We start from the raw sequence: 20,013 nt of genomic DNA, 5'->3' as shown, positions 1-20,013 counted from the left end.
TCTTTCATTTCAAAAAAAGAAATAAACAATGAGCTTTGAAAACTAATGAGAATGTAACTGTGACAAGGTAAAGCACAATAAGACACTACTGAAACATTCCAACTCTTGCATTTCAACGAAAGAAATTCAAAATGAACTTTGAAAAATTAAGAGAATGTAACTGTGACGAGGTAAACGACGACAAAACACTACTGAATTTTTATTTTGTTTCATCTCATTCGAAGACATGTAAAAAAAAAGTTAAAAAAATATATCATGTTAAAAGAAAATCAAAAAAAATAGGGAGGGGGGGGGGCAAAAAGTTGGAGGGAGGGGGCACCCTTCGAGTTTGGGGGTAAGACACCTTTGGGGGTTGATGTCTCTGCTGGTTAGGGTCGTTGGTGCTTATTATCCTTGATGGTTCGTACTCACATACACCTTACTACTTGATTTGCAAGCATTTATAAGGTTTGTTCTGAATTTCATTATTAAAATTCTTTTCTTGTCATCTACATTTCTCTTAGTATGAACTATTTAGCATACTCTAACGTTAAACTTTACTTTGAATTGACAACACTGTCCGAGCATCACTTGTGTGTTATACTTTATGGAATCAATCCATCTCCCCAAAAACATATTTTATTCAGAGATTTCATTTTAAGAAATTATTCTATCACTAATTAGAATCAATCACAATCCTATAATTCAAAACGATAATTAATGTCGTTCATAGTGTCCAGTTTTCTAAATCATTTTCCCTTTTTGAAAAAATTTAGATCAAAACAATTCCTAAATACGAAGTTTGCCAATCTCTATTTTCCGATTTAAAAAAAAAAAAACCGCTGTGAATCCCCGCTCGTATTTGCTAATCACCTTAACCCTTTTTTTCACTCTCTTTGAAAAGGTGTAGAGCATCCATAGAAATATTTTCCTATAGCTTCCATAGAAATGTAACGCCATGTGAGAGATACTCACTCTCTTTGAAAAGGTGTAGAGCTTCCATAGAAATGTTTTCCTATAGCTTCCATAGAATAGCATGGTAATTCCTATAGCTTCCATAGAAGTATAAGTTAGCATTCTACTGCCCCCTAATATACGTATTAAAATATATGAATATAGAAGTTCGTTACGTAAGTTAATTCGTAAGTTACGTATATTTATTACTAACCGTATATTTATTACTAATAAAAACGTTCGTAAATAAAATTAAACAAGTTTCGAGAAAGCCATTTAACCAAATAAAAGTAAAATTAATATACAAATTTTGTTTTAATTATTCATGTACGGTGAACCAAAATCAAAACCTGCATTAATTCTTCAAAAACGTTCAAAAATTAAATAAAAAAAACAAGTTTTTTTAACTGAAAGTAAGGAACGACGTTAAAACTTAAAACGAACAGAAATTATTCCGTATCTGAAAGGGGCTGTCACCTTCTCAACGCCTCGCTCTTTACGCTAGTTTTAATTTCTCACAACTCTTTTTTTTTAAACAATAAAAAACTATAGCGTAAAGAGCGAGGCATTGAGGAGGGGACAGCCCCTTTCAGATAAGGAATAATTTCTGTTCGTTTTAAGTTTTAACGTGGTTCCTTACTTTGAGTTAAAAAAAACTTGTTTTTTTTTTATTTAGTCACGAAGAAAAGAATGAACTTTGCAAATACTGACGATAAATGCAGGAACCTTTATGGCCAACTCAGATGTAATGTTTATTTTAACAGTATTAAGTGCAGTGGCTTTAATTTTGGAAGGAGCGGGTCATTTGCCCCTTAAGATTCTTAGTCCCCCCCATACATATTTAAAACACCTTCTTTCATAGAAAAATGGCTGTTTTTGGTACTTTCACTGAAAAAATGGATAAAACAACAAAATTAACCCCCCTAGATTTTGAAAAATTCATTTCGTCCCTCCCGCCCCTCCCCTTTAAGCTCCCTGAATTGACACCACTGATTGGGTACAATAAAAGTTGCTTGTAGTTGTAATCGCATAATGTCATAATCGTTCCTTCTTCTTTCTTTTTTTTAAATTAACGGCAAAAAATATAAGACGACTTACGTCACCTACCGCAAAGAGAGAATGAACTTCAGAAATGCATGATACGTTACTTTTTAAGAAACTCAGCATTTGTTTATTTTAACAATATTGTGCTCACTCGAGAAATTTTCAAACTATTATTACTGATTAACTGCGGATGGTGTAGGAGGACTTACACAACACATCGCGAAGAAACGTATGTACTTAGCAAATATTGACGATGAACTTTTCCATACAGTGCAAACCTTTGAAGTACCAAGGACAGTGAAAATGAAATCTGGTTATTTGTAGTGGTTAAGAGGGAAATTAAACTACCACATATATCTTAAAAATGAGAAAAAATTGGAGAATCCAATTTTTTAATGACTCAACATTTCATGCCTAATCTTTTAATGTTTTAATGACTCTCAATATATCAGAATTTTAAAATTAGCAGAAAACTCAACAGAAAATAATTACAGTATTACCAAAGCGAATTCTTGGCTAAATGATTTCTTTTTTTTTCTAGTCCTGAGTCAAAACAAAAGAAAGTAAAATGTCTATTCAGCAAAAACAATTACACAGCAGAAGATGATTGATTTCCTGACGAAGATAGTCTATTAGAGGGGAGGGGGGGGGCTTGTTCTTATACAGGGAGGGAAAATTAGGGGTTGGACCCCCCCCCCCCCGAAAAAAAGCTTCAACAAAAATCAATGTAAACAAATTTTTGATACATTCTTTGATATTTAGTACCAAGGACAGTGAAAATGAAATTTGGTTATTTGTACTGGTTAAGAGGGTAATTACGCTACCACATATATCTTAAAAATTGGAAAAAATTTGGAGAATCCAATTTAAAAAAAGAGCACCGGATGCAGCTATGCAATTTTCGGTAGTGGTAGTAGGCGTCAAATTAAAAAAAAAATGGTGAAAAAATAGCCAAAAACTCATAACACCAAACAGCTTAAGGAGGTGAAGCGGTACTTAGGCATTATATGGGCCTTTACAAGGAAACCAGTCACGAAAAACCCGCCAGATGGGTTAATTCAAGAGACCGCTATAGAGTAATGCAATGCAAAGCGTGGTTTTCATTGCGTTTACGATATTTAAACTGTTGCTTTTTAGGGTTTAGGGGGGGACAAGGTACCTAGGTTAGGTTAGGTTACGTCTTTTATATACATTATGCTTTAACCCCCCCCCCTCCCTAATGTGCAAATATATAGCCCAAAGTTGCTTATAAACTATTATATATTCATCTTATTTTATTTTATTTCATTAGCATTAATCAAACTTGACTTTTAGAAAGGCCCATATAATGCGTAAGTACCGGTGAAGCTTCCCTTTGAAGGTGTAGTTGTTTTTGGAGACAATAGATTGTTAATATTTGAATTTTTACAGATAAAGTGTGGTCAAACTTAACTAATTCATTTTCCTTATTTATTTTCACAGCTCAACTTGGCAATGCTATCGAAAATGAGGCACTGGTCTAAAAACTTCCTTTGAAACAACAAAAAGGAAAAACTTAGAAAATAATGATTTTCAAATCTGAGTAGACCTAACGTAAGCCTAGTGGGGGAGCCTGTAAAATAAGCCTGTTTGCACACGATTACTTTCGCCTAAATTTATTTCGGAATCAGCATTTTGGTAAAATACAAAAAAAAACTTAATTCAATGAATAATATAGGACATCGTGGCCATTATCATTAGCATCTTGAGATTCTGGTGGTGGATAGGTACCACGAGAGCTCTAGCACATGTCTGTATGTAGGTACACTGTTTATACATAATTTTCTCCAGATAAATAATTTTTGTTACTAGCTTTTAAACTTTCAATGTCTTACGAATGAAGCAAATCTTCTATACCTACTAAGAAATCGAGGACATTATGAAATTCTCTTTCAGCTCGTAAATGCTTACTCAGGAGCATCAATTTTCGCATTTACATTTCGGAAAATACCTCTTAATTTTTTCATTGAAAAAATCGAAGAAAACATCAAAACTGCTCCCATCTCAATTATGAGAATACAATTTATCCCCCCCCCCCACATTTTCGTTAGTTGGTACCCCCGTGCATGCTCTTTCATAGAATTTTGTTTTTCTTCCATAGAACCAAGGCTGTATCTAGGAGAGGGGGGGCTCGGGGATTTGAACTTCCCCCCGGAATGTTTGTCCGACTCGTAAAAATGTAGCAAAAATGAATATAAACAAATTTTTGACGCGTTTTTTTAGAAACCCACCCCAAAATAAATATTTTGCAACCCTCCCCCCCCCCCCTCAAAAAGAAATCCTAGATACGGCTCTGCGTAGAACGTCTCCTTTCATACAAATTTAGCAACTTCACATTACATAAAAACGCATGTTACCCTCAAAGGCGGTATTTGCCTATCAATAACTTACGTTTATTAGAAACAGCTTTGTCACCAATAGCGTGTTTCAGCTATGGTTCAGCTACTGTTTCAGCAACATACGTTTACAGAGTTTTACTTTGGTGCAAAGGAATGAATTATAAATCAAGTTGGTTTACACAGGTTTTAACAACGAGAAACCGGTCATTTCATGCTCTAGAACTTTGAAGACATTGTGGTTTACTGGTTACCTATAGGAATAGGTAAAAAGCGCGCTTCGCTAGCTAAGCTATTAATATATTATTTGAAAAAAACTACGTTTTCTAAAGAGTTAAAGAGGCTGAGTTACAAGGTCGAACCTTAAAACGTACATGGATTAGGAGGCACAGTTGGGGGGCTACCACCCCCCAAACCCCCCGCTTTCGCAGCCTTTAAATATAAAAAAAAATTTCTTTAAACTGAAAGTAAGGAGCGACATTAAAACTTAAAAAGAACAGAAATTATTCCGTATATGAAAGAGGCTGTGCCATCCTCAACGCCTCGCTCTTTACGCTAAAGTTTGACTTTCTCACAACTCTTTTTTTAAACAATAAAAACTTTAGCGTAAAGAGCGAGGCGTTGAGGATGGCACAGCCTCTTTCATATACGGAATAATTTCTGTTCTTTTTAAGTTTTAATGTCGCTCCTTACTTTCAGTTTAAAGAAATTTTTTTTATATTTAAAGGCTGCGAAAGCGGGGGTTTGGGGGGTGGTAGCCCCCCAACTGTGCCTCTAATCCCTGTACGTTTTAAGGTTCGACCTTGTAACTCAGCCTCTTTAACTCTTTAGAAAACGTAGTTTTTTTCAAATAATTTCTGCACGTTTTTGTACAGTTTATTACTTATTATTGCTTGACTAACTGTTAGCTGATCGTGTCAGGAGTTAAAGTTGGGGGGCTTCCGCCCCCCAAACCCCCGCTCTTGAACATTCTTGTGTTAAGGCTTTTAATTCCTGAATACTCAAATCACGTCGTACAGGGTGCCTCCTAATCCCTGTACGTTTTAAGGTTCGAACTTGTGACTCAGCCTCTTTAACAGCCCCCCAACTGTGCCTCCTAATCCCTGTACGTTTTAAGGGTCGACCTTGTAACTCAGCCTCTTTAACTCTTTAGAAAACGTAATTTTTTTCAAATAATTTAAAAAAGAAACTGAGTTTCTTTTCAAAGTATATAAAAAAGTTGCTCTGATGGTGAATCGAACCCGAGTTTTCCGCCTGAAAGTCTAAAGTCTCAGCCGCTGGACTATACAAACACAATAGTAATTGTTGTTTAGCAAATAGAAGGTATTTTCGACGCAAGCAAATTCCCAAAAATCTTGATATGTGGTTTTTGGAAAACAGGGAAGAAGTGATCAGATTGAGCTGAAATTTCGACGATAAGCTCCCAGGCCCCAGGAAAGCTTAACCTCTAAATTTCAGCCCGATCAGACAACGATACAGGGGGGGGGGTGGAGTGAAAAATTAACATTGGCTAATATAGGAAAACGAGGTTTTTCGTAAATGTAAATTCGGGGGATAATTTTTTCGGTCTGAACATATCAAAAGGACCTAACAGGTCGAATTCTGCTTCGAATGAGTCCTCATTCAACCGGATCCGTTGCCAACTGTGGCCTGTAGGCGTGGCTAAGAAAAAAAAAAATAGATTAATTTTAATTGGCTATATTTGTTTTTTTGAAAAAAGGGACGGATTGATCGTATTTAGATGAAATTTCGAGGATAAGATCCCGGGCCCTAGGAAAGCTTAACCTCTAAATTTCAGCCCAATCGGACAACGTTAAAGGGGGCTGTGGTGGGAGGGTCCAAACTTCCGGCCCAGTTTACCCCATGAAGATAAAGTCGGAGGAGGATGAAATTTTGCAAGTTTCTTAGTTTGAGCTTGGGCTACAAAATGCAATTACCGCCGTCTCTCTGCGACCTCTAGGACCTGAAATCGCTTAACATTGTGGTGGGTCGCCTCTTTATAGAGGCACAAGTGTGCCTCCTTGATCTTATCTTTATATTCTTAACTTAGAAGCATATGAAGATCTGGGAAGTACGCAGAAAGGAGGGCCTTGAATTGTCTATTGTCTGTGTAGTACAAGGAACTCTAATGTCTACTAATGTAAATCTTTCAAAGGCCATTCTGACTAAGTCCATTAAACATGTTTTGATTTTAATACGCCAACCATTTGTACAAAAATTATCCATAATTGAAAGAAAATAAAAATGAATAATAAAACAGTTCGTTGTAACGAATTGTTAATAAGGAGCGACCCGGCTCAATAGTAACCGAAACTCTAAAAATGGGAATTTTGACACAAATAAATATATCAGAAGAATTGGCTTATTATGCTATATCGAAATAGACAAATGTCATTAAGTTTAGTCTTACCCATCAAAAGATACGAACCTGAGAAAATTCGTCAAATTTTCGAAAAAAGGGAAAGACCCCCTAGAAGTCAAATAATTTTAAGAAAATCACACCATCAGATTTAGCGTATCAAATAACCCTATTGTAAAGGTTTCACGCTCCTATCTGCACAAATGTGGAATTTTGTATTTTTCGCCAGAAGAAAGATCACGGATGCTTGTTTATTTGTTGTTTTTTTTTCTATGTTTTCCCCAGGAGTGATCGTATCGACCCAGTGGGCCTAGAACGTCAAGAAAGGGCTCATTCTAACAGACATTAAAAGTTACGGTGCCCTTTTTAAGTGACCAAAAAATTTGAAGGCAACTAGGCCCCCTCCCACGCTACTTTTTCCCAAAATCGTCCGATAAAAATTTTGAGATAACTATTTTTTTTTTTCAGCATAGTTGAAAGGCATAATGACTATGTCTTTGGAGATAACATGGCCTCCCACAGCCCTTGGGGAAAGGCCTTTAAGTTATAAAACTTGTCCATTGTGTAGGTATAGCATTTGTTATTGGGAAGTATGCATACAATTTTCGGGTGGGGAGGGGAGAACGCATTTTCTGCTGGGAAGAATTTTCCGAGGAGAGGAAGTTTCCAGGGGGCGAACTTTTCAGGGCAAATTTACGATGTGGGAATTTGCAAGAATTCCTATACAAAATTTCAGTACTCCTGTTTTAAACACACTCGAAAACCCGAGTACTAAACCAGTCACAAAAACAGGCATCCACTCGACAAAAGCAATGATTTGAGCTATCTGATGTTGTATAAACAAGTATTCAGGGGTTTTTCACTCTGGGAACTATATTTAAACTGTTGGTTTTTGGGGTGTAGGGGGGGAAGGTACCTAGGTTTGGTTACGTATTTAATATTACTATGATTTACCCCCCCCCCCCCAACTCCCCCTAATGTGCAAATATATAGCCCAAATTTGTTTCTAAACTATTATATATTCGTCCTATTTTATTTCATTTCGTTAGCATGAACCAAACTAGCACTATATAAAAGAGTGCGTTCAGTACAGGACTACCAAAATTTCTTTATATGTCTTGCTTTCGCTTTACCGATTCAATTTTACGCGTGGAGATGTTAAGGGGTAATTGTCCGGGGTACATTTTCGTCAGGATCTAATTGTCCAGAGGATATTTCCGTGGGGAGGGGGATTTTTCTGTGGGTATCCTGGCGCTATTTAAAAAACGATCAAAATTAAATATGCAGAAACAAGTTTTTTCAACTGAAAGTAAGGAGCAACATTAAAACTTAAAACCAGCGGCGGATCCAGGGGGGCCCTGGGCCCCCCAAGATTTTCTGGCGCCCTCTCATCCATCGTGCAAACGACCCTTTTTTGTGAATGATTCAACTAAGGCCGATGCTAAAAAAAAAAATCGGATACGCCGTCATTTTTTACTTTCTTTTTATCACATTATCTAAAGTTCAAATCCGACACTGCACGAATCATGATTATTGGGTTTATTTTTGGGACGTGCTAAACGAGCAAAACATTTTGTGAATGCTTACGAGAAACGCATGTCTTTGGGGAGGTGCGTGGGTGGTTAGATCCACCCGGCGGGTGGCTAGGCGCGAGCAACCCTGCCACTGCCTTCGGAGTATTTTTGCTCCGTGTTTTAGACCAGTTAGACGGAAACGAATTTAAAATGTATCGGAAAAAAAAAAATCAGGGCATGAATATAGAACAGAGAAGAAACAAATAATGATGGAGGAAAGCCGTAAAGGATCGAGGGGCATCTCTGATTATTTTGCCAAGAAAGATCAGATTAAAGGTAAGCTTTTAAAGATAGAACAATAAGGAAGGAGTGTCGTTTAAAGTGGGTATCAACACTTCTAATTTCTAGCTTTAGCCCATTGTCGGATAGCTTTCCTGATAAGGCTCATTCGTCAAGCTTCCTCGCGTACCAGCTGCTTTTGTTGTTATATATTGCATACGGTCCCTCTTGTACAGTGTTCTTAGTATGCAATTTGTCCGAAGCGTTTGACCTGATTTTTACCAGCCCACTCGTCTCGCCTGACGGTTATGATATTGGCTTAAAGCAGTATTTTTACCGACACACTGTGTCAGCTCTGAAATTATCTTTCAAATTCTTGCAGTTAAAGCTCTCTCTTTAGCCTTGTAAACTTCGGTGATAATTGTTTCGGGTTTCAGCTCTTGAAAAATATTTGTTAGCATATGTCGGGGATCGGTTCTTGGGGTTGCAAATTAAATTAGTGATGTTTAGGGTGGTATTTTATTTTAAAGTCCGGGTTTCCTAGAAATAGTTTTGGGGTATGAAAGTTCAAGATTGTTGGGGGAGTTTAAAGTTAATGTTGCTGATTCAGTTTATTTTCAAATTTAGTTCCAATTCTGCCTTCACCATGTTGAGAGTTAAATCTACTAAAGCAAGCCATTATACAAAGTGTATATACGTTTACAATAAATGTTTTGTGCAAACTTTAAAAGAGAAACTTTTTTTGTTAGATGTTGAGACGACGGCAACTTCTGATGCCCACTCTGAGTCGACGGTCGGAATGCACAAAAACGCATTCAGCCAGGAGAACGAACTGTCACCAACAACTCCGTCAACTTCACAGACGGCCTTCATAACAAACTTCGGAGAAACGACACACACTGATCAGCTGACTGAAGGATCAAGAAGCAGTACTCAAACCTTGGTGGTACATAGCCCAACACTGATTTCACAGTCCCCGCACCCGCAGCAGAATCACAGCGCTATTTTTTCGCCTGAAACTGACTTCACGCCGTCGAATGACTTTGGTATTGCAGTAGCGCTGAAAGAGCGAAATCAGTTGTCTTCTGGCGAAATTATGTTTTTTATGAACGAAAGGTGGAAGCCGAAGAACCAATCTGATCTTCCAGTCTCGACACAAAAGAGAAAAGGTGGCGAAGTCAAGCGTCGCTTGAATACCGAACATCTTGCCCGGTATCCTTGGCTCGCAGTGAGTCGTCATCCAGACCACGAAGGCCTTTGGTGCAGTGTTTGTGTTTTGATGAGGACCAACGAAAGCGGAGGAGGATGGTCGGCTTTATCTGGAGGCGGCGGAGGGCAAAAAATGGGAAAGTTGGTCTTGAAACCGCTAAAAGACTCTTCGAAACTTACCGGGAAAGATGGTGCGCTGACAAACCATGCTGAAGCACAGTTTCACAAACACTGCCAGGAAAAAGCTGCCGCGCTGCTAACAACGTTTCAGCGCGGTAGTCAAGATCAAGATATCAGGAATGTTCTGGACTGTGAAAGGGTCAAGCAAATACAGCAGAACCGTGCACTCTTGAGAAGCGTTGTTGAAACTGTCAAGCTTTGCGGGGCACAGAATATCCCCCTTCGTGGCCACCGTGATGATGGCAAACTTGATATCCAAGACTCTGATGTCATTACAGCAGTAAACGACGGGAATTTCCGCCACCTACTTCGGTATCGGATTCAGAGTGGAGACTCGCAACTTAAAAATTTACTTGAAAATGCACCGAGCAACGCCAAATATACGAGTAAACAGATCCAGAATGAACTGATTGGAACAATTGGGGAAATGATAAAAACTGAAGTAGTGAGAAAAGCAAACAAAGCAACGGTTTGGTGTCTTCTTGCGGACGAGTCAACAGACAGGCAGACCAGGGAGCTGATGGTCATTGTTTGTCGTTATGTGTGTAAAACCGAGCAGGGATACGTGATTCGAGAAGATCCTTTTGCAGTTGTCGATGCCTTTCAAACCCTGTCAAGACTCGCTGGAGATGAGGAAAGTGACGACGGTAGAAGCATCGAAGAGAAGCTAGACGGCAAGAGCCTCGGGAAGCTGCTGTTGAGTGAGGTCAGGAAGTCAAATCTCGATTTGTCAAAGTGCGTTGGTCAAGGATACGACAAAGCTGCTAGCATGGCAAGCTTGACAAATGGTGCTGCTGCTGAAGTTAAACGCCAGTGTGAACTGGCAGATTACTTCCACTGTGTGAGCCATGCCACAAATCTCTCATGTTCAAAGATAGTTTCAGTTCCCATTCTGCGCAATGCCCAAGACGTTGTTCGAGACACAATTTCTCACTTCAGCTCAAGTGCCAAGAGAACAAGACTTCTAAAAAAGCATCTTATCGCGGACAAAGCTAAAACAGAGACACTCGTCAGTCTTTGTACCACGAGATTTGTAGAGAGACACGAAGCAATCAGCAGGTTTTGGGACTCCCTTCCGTCGATCGTTTCTGCTCTGGAGGAGATGGAAGGATGGCACGATCGAGAGGCAAGTAGCAGAGCTTATGCATTACGATCCTGCATTGAAAAATCAGATACACTCGTAGGACTGGTTTGCCTGAATTCGTTTTCGTCGATCATGAAACCTTTGGCCGAGTCACTACAACAGAAGGATGGTGACCTCGTGAGAGCCTTGTCCCTCATTAGCAGCGTGAAGGCAATGCTGGAAGATATGCGATCACATGCCGAAACCAAATTCAGACTGCTTTACGAAGATCTTCTGAAAATGGCCGAAAAGATTGATGCTACCATCAAGGTAACGCAGCCACGCATAGCTTCACGTTCTACATACCGGGCAGGGGTACCCAAGATGGATCCAGAAAGTCATTATAGGATGGCGGCATTTATTCCAGCCCTGGACGCCATGCTGCTTGATTTTACGGAGCGGTTCAGCTGCCATTTTACGAATGCTGCAAAACTTTCAGCTTTGATCCCGGCTGTGGTTAATGGCAAACGCTGGGAGGACGTTCAGCCAGGGTACGAAAAGTACAAGGAGCTGCTCGTGGGTACGGAGATAGACGTTAAAACCGAGTTCGAGATTTGGAACAAGTATTGGTCTAAGGAAGCCGTGCAAAAACCGAAAACAGCTATTTCAGCGCTGAACAGTTGTCAGGAAAATGTATTTCCCAACATCTTCGCATTGTTGACAATTCTCGCGACGCTTCCTGTGTCAACCTGTGAAGCAGAACGAATGTTTTCAAAGGTTGATAGGACATGTTCATCAATACGAAGCACGATGACTGAAGAGAGGTTGGAGGCTCTACTACTCATGCAGACTTACAGAGACGAACTGCCGAAAACAGACGATGCTATCGATATGTTCGCTCTCAGACAAGCTCGCCGATTGAGTTTAGTTGTGTAGTGTGGTACTGTTTTTATTTTCTTTTGCTACGTTTTACCTTTATGAGCATATTTGGCAGTGTTTTCATATAAATAAAGAGCTATCAAATTAATCCTGTATAATCAGTTTTTGGCGCCCTGTGTCCGGCGCGGCCCCCCCCAAGATTTTCCTCTAGATCTGCCGGTGCTTAAAACGAACAGAAATTATTACATTTATAGGGGGTTTTTCCCTCCTCAATACCTTGCTCTTCACGCTAAAGTTTAAATTTTGTCCCAATTCTTAAAAACCGACTCCTGAAAGACAAGGGTCGTTTAATTAGAACAATAGTAACTTTTTTTAAATTGCCGAAAAACCTTAGCGTGAAGAGCAAGGTGTTGTGGAGGGAATACCCCCCCCCCCCCTTAATAAAAGTAATAATTTCTGTCCCATTTAAGTTTTCATGTCGCTCCTTAATTTCGGTTGAAAAAACTTGCTTTTTTTTATTTAATTAAGGGTAAAAGATCAACCTAGACTGTGGCAAAATGTACATACAGAAAAAAAAAATCTACACTAAACAATTAAGACATACAAGAATAAAAAGAGATTAAAATAACGGTATACCACAAAAAAAAGAAGAAACGAAAACAGCTCATATCTGAAAGGGAAAAAAGAAAAACGAGAACAACTCACGTCTGGTAAAGTATAGTTACTCTAAGTTTTTTTTTCTTTTTGTATTTCCTTTGATATAGGCTTCTGGATGTGAAACCGAAATATTCGAAATTTTATAAGCATTAAAAACACATATTAGCACCATAGAGATATTATTAAATAGACACAACACCGCATGGAATTTTGCGAGTTCCTTGCGCTTTTTCTTCTTTGCCTCCAGTACACACGTTAATTCTGAAATTCGATTTTATTGAGAATGGTTATTTCTTGTTGCAAGATTAAATAAAAAAAACAAGTTTTTTAAACTGAAAGTAAGGAGCGGCATTAAAATTTAAAGGAACAGAAATTATTCCGTATATGAAAGGGGCTGTCCCCTCCTCAACGCTTCGCTCTTTACGCTAAAGTTTTTTATTGTTTTAAAAAATAAAGTTGTGAGACAGAGTCAAACTTTAGCGTAAAGAGCGAGGCGTTGAGGAGGGGACAGCCCCTTTCATATACGGAATAATTTCTGTTCGTTTTAAGTTTTAATGTCGCTCCTTACTTTCAGTTTAAAAAATTTGTTTTTTTTATTTAATTTCTGATCGTTTTTTAGTTAATGCAGCTTTTATTTTGGCTCGCCATCATTGAATAAGTAAACAAAATTTGCATAAAAATTTTACTTTTCTTTTGCTAAATGGGTGTCTCTAAATTTGGTTATGACGTAATTTACAAATTAACTTACGTAGGCTAACTAACTTCTATATTCGTATATTTTTCTTCTGGCAAAAAATACAAAGTTGCAGATGTTTGCAGATATGAGCTTGAAACCTATGTAAGAGGGTTTTCTGATGCGCTGAATCTGACGGTGTGATTTTCATTAAAATTGTTTCACTTGTAGGGGATGTTTCCCCCCTCTTTAAAAAATCGGGTAAATTTTCTCAGACTCGTAGCCTTTGATGAGTAATACTAAACTTAATAAAACTTATATATTTAGAATCAGCATTATAAACACATTCCTTTGATATATTTATTGACATCGAAATTCCGTTTTTAAAAGTTTCGATTACTATTGAGCCGTATCGCTTGTTTTTTTTATTGTTTTTTTTATTGCGTATATGTTATTACGTATATGAGGGGGTTCTCCCCTTAGTCAATACCACCCTCTTTACGTTAAAAGTTAAAAAAAATTTTGATTCACAAAACCCTGAATCACAAAGGCCGTTTAATTAGAATAGATAGATCTTTTGAAATCACTAAACAAAACTGTTGCGTAAAGAGCGAGGTATCGACTTAGGGGAGAACCCCCTCATATACGTTATAATTTCTGTTCGTTTTAGGTTTTAATGTTGCTTCTTGCTTTCAGTTGAAAAAAACAGTTGTTTTTTTTATTTAATTTCTGATCGTTTTTTAAATAATGCTTGGAAATCCTGCTCCCCCTTCATAGAAATGTCCCTTACCTCAAAGAAACATCCTCCACGGAAAGATTCTCCAGAGTAACCCCCTCCTCTAGGCCCCCCCTCCAGAAAAAAATTCTTCCTGAAAATGTCTGTATACTTCCCAATAACCAATAAATAATGCTGGCAAGTCCGGCGCCCCCTTCATGGCAATTTCCCTCCTCCCATGAAAACTTCCTTCATGGACAGATCCTCCAACATAACCCCCGACCCATTCCCCCCACTACCAGAAAAAAACCCTCCTGAAAATTTTTGTATGCTTCCCAGTCACCAATACCCTCTCTAAACATTGGGTGAATTTCAAAACTCCAATCCCTCTTCTCGGAGACTTCAGCGAAATAAATCTTTCCGAGGGAAGCAGTTATCATACTTACAACCAAGCTGAGTGAAATAACCCTCTCAAAATTTTGATAGGGCGACTCTGAGAAAAAAATGAGCGTGGGAGGGGACCTAGCTGCCCTCCATTTTTTTGGTCACTTAAAAAAGGCACTAGAACTTTTAATTTCCGTTTGAATGAGCCCTCTCACGATATTTTAGGACCACTGGGTCGATACGATCACCCCTGGGAAAAAAAAAACAACAAAAAAACGAATAAACACGCATCCGTGATCTTTCTTTGGCAAAACAATGAAAAATTCAACATTTTTGCAGATAGGAGCTTGAAACCTCTACAGTAGGGTTCTCTGATACGCTGAATATGATTGTGTGATTTTCATTAAGGTTCTAAGACTTTTAGGGGGTCTTTCTTCCTTTTTTTGAAAATCAGCCAAATTTTCTCAGGCGCGTAACTTCTGATGGGTAGCACTAAACTTGATGAAAGTTATATATTTGAAATCAGCATTGAAATCTAATTCTATTGATATATCTATTGGTATCAAAAACCAGTTTTCTAGAGTTTCGGTTACCATTGAGCCGGGTCGCTCCTTACTTACAGTTCATTACCACGAACTGTTTGAAAAGACATGGTGACAAGCCTAATTTTGCGCTTCCACTGGTATGTTATTTTATATAAGATGCTTCTTTCTGATATTATTTTAAATGTGGAGATATTAAGCGGAATTGTCTGGGGAAAATTTTTTACCGGGTTGGAATTGTCTAGAGTATCTTTCCGTAGGGAGGGATTTCCACGGGAGAAATTCTCCAGGGGGAATTTTCTGCGGGATCAACTTTATACTAAGGGTGTGATATTTGCGGGAAAACTTTTCCACTGAGGAGGGGATTTCCTGCACGATTGTAAAAACAAACAGAAATTCTTTCAAATGAAAGTGCGCTACGAAAAAGTTTTTGGGCGAAATTGACCGCAAGAAATTTTCCTGTCGAGGGGGGGGGGGGGGCTATTTTACATGGGGAGAACTTTTCATGGAGGGGAACCGGATTTCTCGTAATTATTTCATAGCAATCAGAAACTAAATAAAAAAAAAGAAGTTTTTTCAACTGAAAGTAAGGAGGAACATCAAAACTTAAAACAAACAGATAATATGACAGACGTATGTGAGGCGGGGTGGCGGGGTGGCCGCTGAAGTTTGCCTTTTTGTCCCAATTCTTTAAAAACTACGTCTAAACACAAGGACCGTTTAATTAGAATAATAACCTTTTCAAAAATTCTAAAAAAGTCAAAATTTAGCGTAAAGATAGAGGTGTTGAGGCAGGAGCAACCCCCCTCATGTAAGTAATGATTTCTGTTCGATTTAAGTTTTAATGTTATTTCTAACTTTCAGTTCAAACAACTTGTTTTTTTAAATTTAATTATATACCAAAGATATACAATAATAAGGTCAATTTTTAGCAATATAAAAGTGATTTATCAGACAAAACATGCAGACAACCCCTTCACCTTGAGTGAATGAAGGTTTACCAATCTCCTAAAATATTTTTGTTCTAGGGGGTTACCATTGTGTACTTCCTTTAGTCTGTAAAAATACTACTATCGCCAATGCATTTTTCAAAAATGATACACCACAACCTCTGCTATGTCTACGTACCCCGGTTGTTGAGGAGCTCAGATTTAGCAAGCGGTTTCATACGATACGAGATCTGGTATTTATTTAAAATTGTAAATCTATGATTAGCACACAAGCTTCTTTTTTCAATATTTTTCACTATCTAAAGTAAATTTTTAGCCATTATTTTCACCAGTATATTTTTACGAGCGTCCCTAGGGAAAAATGTAGACACTTTGGATTAGCAGCGTTGCATTTCTTTCCACGTTAGTTGCGCATCACTGTATATAGATCACAGTTTATAGAATTATCGATAATTTATAGATAATTATATAAACTGTGATATAGATAATCCATTATTTATATACGGTGGTGGGCATCAAGCATGGCTGGGGCCATGTGGGGTGGGCTGCAAGTTCGCAACTTTTATTTTTCGGGCTGGGCATCCACTACAACTGGGACTATGTGGTTCTAAATAGAACTGTATTTTCGAAAAAAAACGGTGTAGTTTCTCAGAAACACTTCGTCGGTATGGATGGGAGGGGGAGGGAAATTGAAGAAAACAAAGTCATTCTCCATTCAAAAATATGACCCTTTTACTGAGCGTGATTTATAATTTGTGGTTTGTAAACATGAATTGATTTGTCATTATTAATTATCGTTTGCAATTACTTTATTTATTTTTTACTTAATTATTCTCTTTTTTGCTTCAACGGACTGTATTTACTGACCTTAGGCTTGAAAAGATTGAAGAACATTGTCCTAAAGCATATAATTTTTAATAGCTAAATAGGCAAAACAGCCAAAAAGTAAATAGCCAAACAGCCAAATGTACATTACATATTGCACGAATACAATCAAACATGTGGACTTGTTCTTTGATGGTTAATAAAATACCTCAGGAAAATCCAATTTACCATGCTCACTTTTTATGTCTTGTGGTCGCTAATGAAACAGTAAGTCACTGACCTAAATATATACTGTTATAATTAAAGTTTTGTTTCCAACTATAATCTATGTATCCTGGCTTGTACATCCAAATCTCATAAACTATTTCTGACATTCCAGACAGATGAGCCAAAGGGAATCAGGTTGGAAGTTACATGCGGGGATTCCTTCAGTGGCATCAGTTGGTAGAGGGCAAGAGGGGCATGTACCTCTCCTTAATCCCCCTAGACCTTGAAAAATACCTTTCCTCATCTCCATAGCTTTTCGCGAATTGACGTCACTGGTTTCCTTGGTTTACGCCAATAGTTTTGCGGAATTACTTTTTAATTAGATGTCAAATTTTTATAAGAGAGTTTAATAAGAACCACGTCAAGGAGCTATTAATAATGGAGGAGGGTGACTAGGAAACTGCACTAAAATAATGAATTAGAGAGCCAGTCTCAAAGATATGCTTTCTACAAATCTGCTTACATATTCTGTGACCTATTAGTCCACATTGTCCCATTTTCAGCAATCTTGCGGAAACAGCGAGTTCTTCGGCTGCTTTTTATACTAATCCTCATTTCGGATTATACCGAAATGAATTTCGGAATTCGGATTGAATTCCGAAATGAATTTCAGAATTCGGAATTCGGATGAATTTCGGAATTCGGATTATACCGAAATACTGATTTTCGAAATAAATTGAATTATTAAAAACATTTATTGGAGATTATTTGCCAGAATCAAAATTATTTTTGTATGTAATATATATAATTTGACGTCTGGAAATATCTATATTTATCTAAAAACCCAGTGATGGGTTTGTCTAGGGTCTGTAAATTAGTAAGCCTGGCCCTGTACTTTCCAGACTATTCTTTAACTCTCGAAGAAATATTTCTATATGCCTTTTTTATTTCGTAATATTTCAAGAGTCCTTTTCAATGGAATTATTGCAGACCCGCAGTAGAATATATTATTTTCTTAGAGATAATTAACTTGACCATTTAAAATAAAAGATGAATCTCACCTTCATGGTTGTACCAGAACGCCAGAAGTCTGTACATGACGGCACCGAAAACGCCAGCAAAAAAACCTCGCCAATAATTTCGAATTGCAAAGTATACAGATGTCACCTCTATGCTAAATAGTACACCTGTAAAAGAGTCCTTTCAATTCTGAATTCTCATCGAAAACTAACAAAATGAATTCAAATACAGAAATACATAGAACCCTGTCAAATCATTCCAAAAAAGAGAAAAGAAGCCAGGCAAAAGTTGTTTCGATTTTTTTTTGAATTGTAGCTCTCTTACAAATACAGGCAAAAATGACATCATATTATCACCTGAAACCAAGTTCAGTGCCAAATATGACATATAGGTGCCAAATAATAAAAAAAAAATCACAATTGAAAAATATAGATAAAAAATATAGATAAAAATATAGAAAAAAATACATACCTAATTCAAACAGATAGATAAAAGAAACTAAATTTAAAGAGCGGTATTTGGAGTTTACAATTATCTAATCATGTTTTTTAAATTTTATTAAAAACAAAATTACGCGTAAAAGAATTTTAGGTGTAAATTGAAGTTTTTAAAAATTTTATTTAGGTTTCGTTGCTTATCCTCAAAAACAGCTAGTTTTTATGCGATCATAAACAAAAACAACGGAGAAGCAGGGTTTAGATCCGCCAAATTAAAGTTCAACACCAGATCAGTCTTATGAGCCTAGGCAGAGGGATTTGTATTTTTTCAAGCCCCTGAGCTCTCCGGATTCTTATAAATTTCCTCAAAAATTCTTAAATTTCTTCAATAGTAACCCTTTTTTTAAATTCCCCATTAACCAAACATGGGCCCTTTCACAATGAATTCTCGCATGTGTGTCTGCTCGTGCATTCGTTATGATATTTTCTAAGAATAAGGAAGAGATGCGATAATAAAAATAAATGCTTCGGTATGAAATATATATACATAATCCAATTTGGATATTTTCGGTCCAACATTTCAGCCACTGAATATTTGATAACGTTTTTAAGACCGGTTAAATCAAGCTCATACTGAAGTAAACTCAGCATACTTCTAAAGAAACACTCTATGCAAACAACAACACTATCTAACAGTTTTACTAACATAAACAATGAATTAAAAATATAAACATTAACCAAAAGTCTTTTTAAAATTTCTTCGTCATTTTGTTCGGTACGTAAGCAATTTGGCTTCTTCACCGCTATTTTATAAGCCTTTAAATTAAGCTCGATAGAAACAACAAAGTTGGTGGCATTTTTAGGTGGCATTGTTGGCATCTTTAGGTGGTATTGTTGGCATCTATTTATATTTTAGGATTTTGCAGTACTGTATGATTTTTAAAGACTCATCTATTAAATAGTAGATGAGTAAATAGATGAGTGAATTTATTTTAAAGCTGACGTCAGGGATACTAGTGCAAATTGGGCTTTTTTTCAGTGTGCTGGCCAAAACTAACAAAATTAGAATTAGAATTGAGTATTTTAATTTAGTTCACTCAGTTTAAAATAAAGTTTACAGGTTTATGCGCATATACAACTAACTTTTACAGAATGATCGTCATTACTAGCAAAAATTGAAATTAGATTATGTCTAATAATAATTAAAATATAAAAAAAAATATAAAACCAAGTGAACGAAACCAACACCACCAAAAATCTTTACATATACGTTTCAGGCTTAGAGTTTTCAAGACTTGACATAAACTTTGCTTGAATTCCAATCGAATGTCGAGTCTAAACTCAATACCATTCTTACTTATTTGGTCTTTTTTGTCAGTGGTGATCGTTTAGTCCATAAAACAGTTTTTACTATAAAAAAAATAAAGCTCACACAAAGAAATGGCCAGATTCTGAAAAGAAAAATGTAGAAGCTCATTCACGATGATATTCAGAAGAGATTTTATCCAACAGCAGATCAATTCATGAAAAGATTATTCCTGGAACTAGTTAAAGCCACCGCTGAAATTCAAATTGTTTGAAGTTTTACGGAATTTGGCTATGGACAACCAATCAGAGAGCTTCATTTTTGATCCCTTGCTGTATAGAAAGGAACGTACAGGAATTTTAACATGGGTGACATCTCAGTCCAGCCAATAAGACAGGTTCAATATTAAGCCTTGGTCGTGTAGGCAAAGACTTCTTCTTGTTTTGACGTTTTCGCATAATCTCATCACCAGAATCAAATTCC

The 20,013-nt window shown here is 37.1% G+C and overlaps 1 protein-coding gene across 1 annotated transcript in view; it reads right to left on the bottom strand.

The window, feature by feature from the left end:
* LOC148950950 (chloride channel protein 2-like) overlaps nucleotides 1-20,013 on the bottom strand; it is a 256,866-nt gene that overhangs the window by 110,923 nt on the left and 125,930 nt on the right. The window contains exon 5 of the mRNA XM_089090525.1: nucleotides 17,829-17,954. Coding sequence (XP_088946651.1) covers nucleotides 17,829-17,954 — 126 coding nt within the window. The remainder of the gene's footprint in view (nucleotides 1-17,828; nucleotides 17,955-20,013) is intronic.

This window comes from Artemia sp. Qi Xiang Cuo, chromosome 6 (assembly GCF_049724085.1).
Source record: "Artemia sp. Qi Xiang Cuo chromosome 6, ASM4972408v1, whole genome shotgun sequence".
In the NCBI taxonomy this organism is placed as follows: domain Eukaryota; kingdom Metazoa; phylum Arthropoda; class Branchiopoda; order Anostraca; family Artemiidae; genus Artemia; species Artemia sp. Qi Xiang Cuo.
The sequence above is the reverse complement of the archived record's forward strand: the minus strand, read 5'-3'. Positions and strand labels throughout refer to the sequence as shown.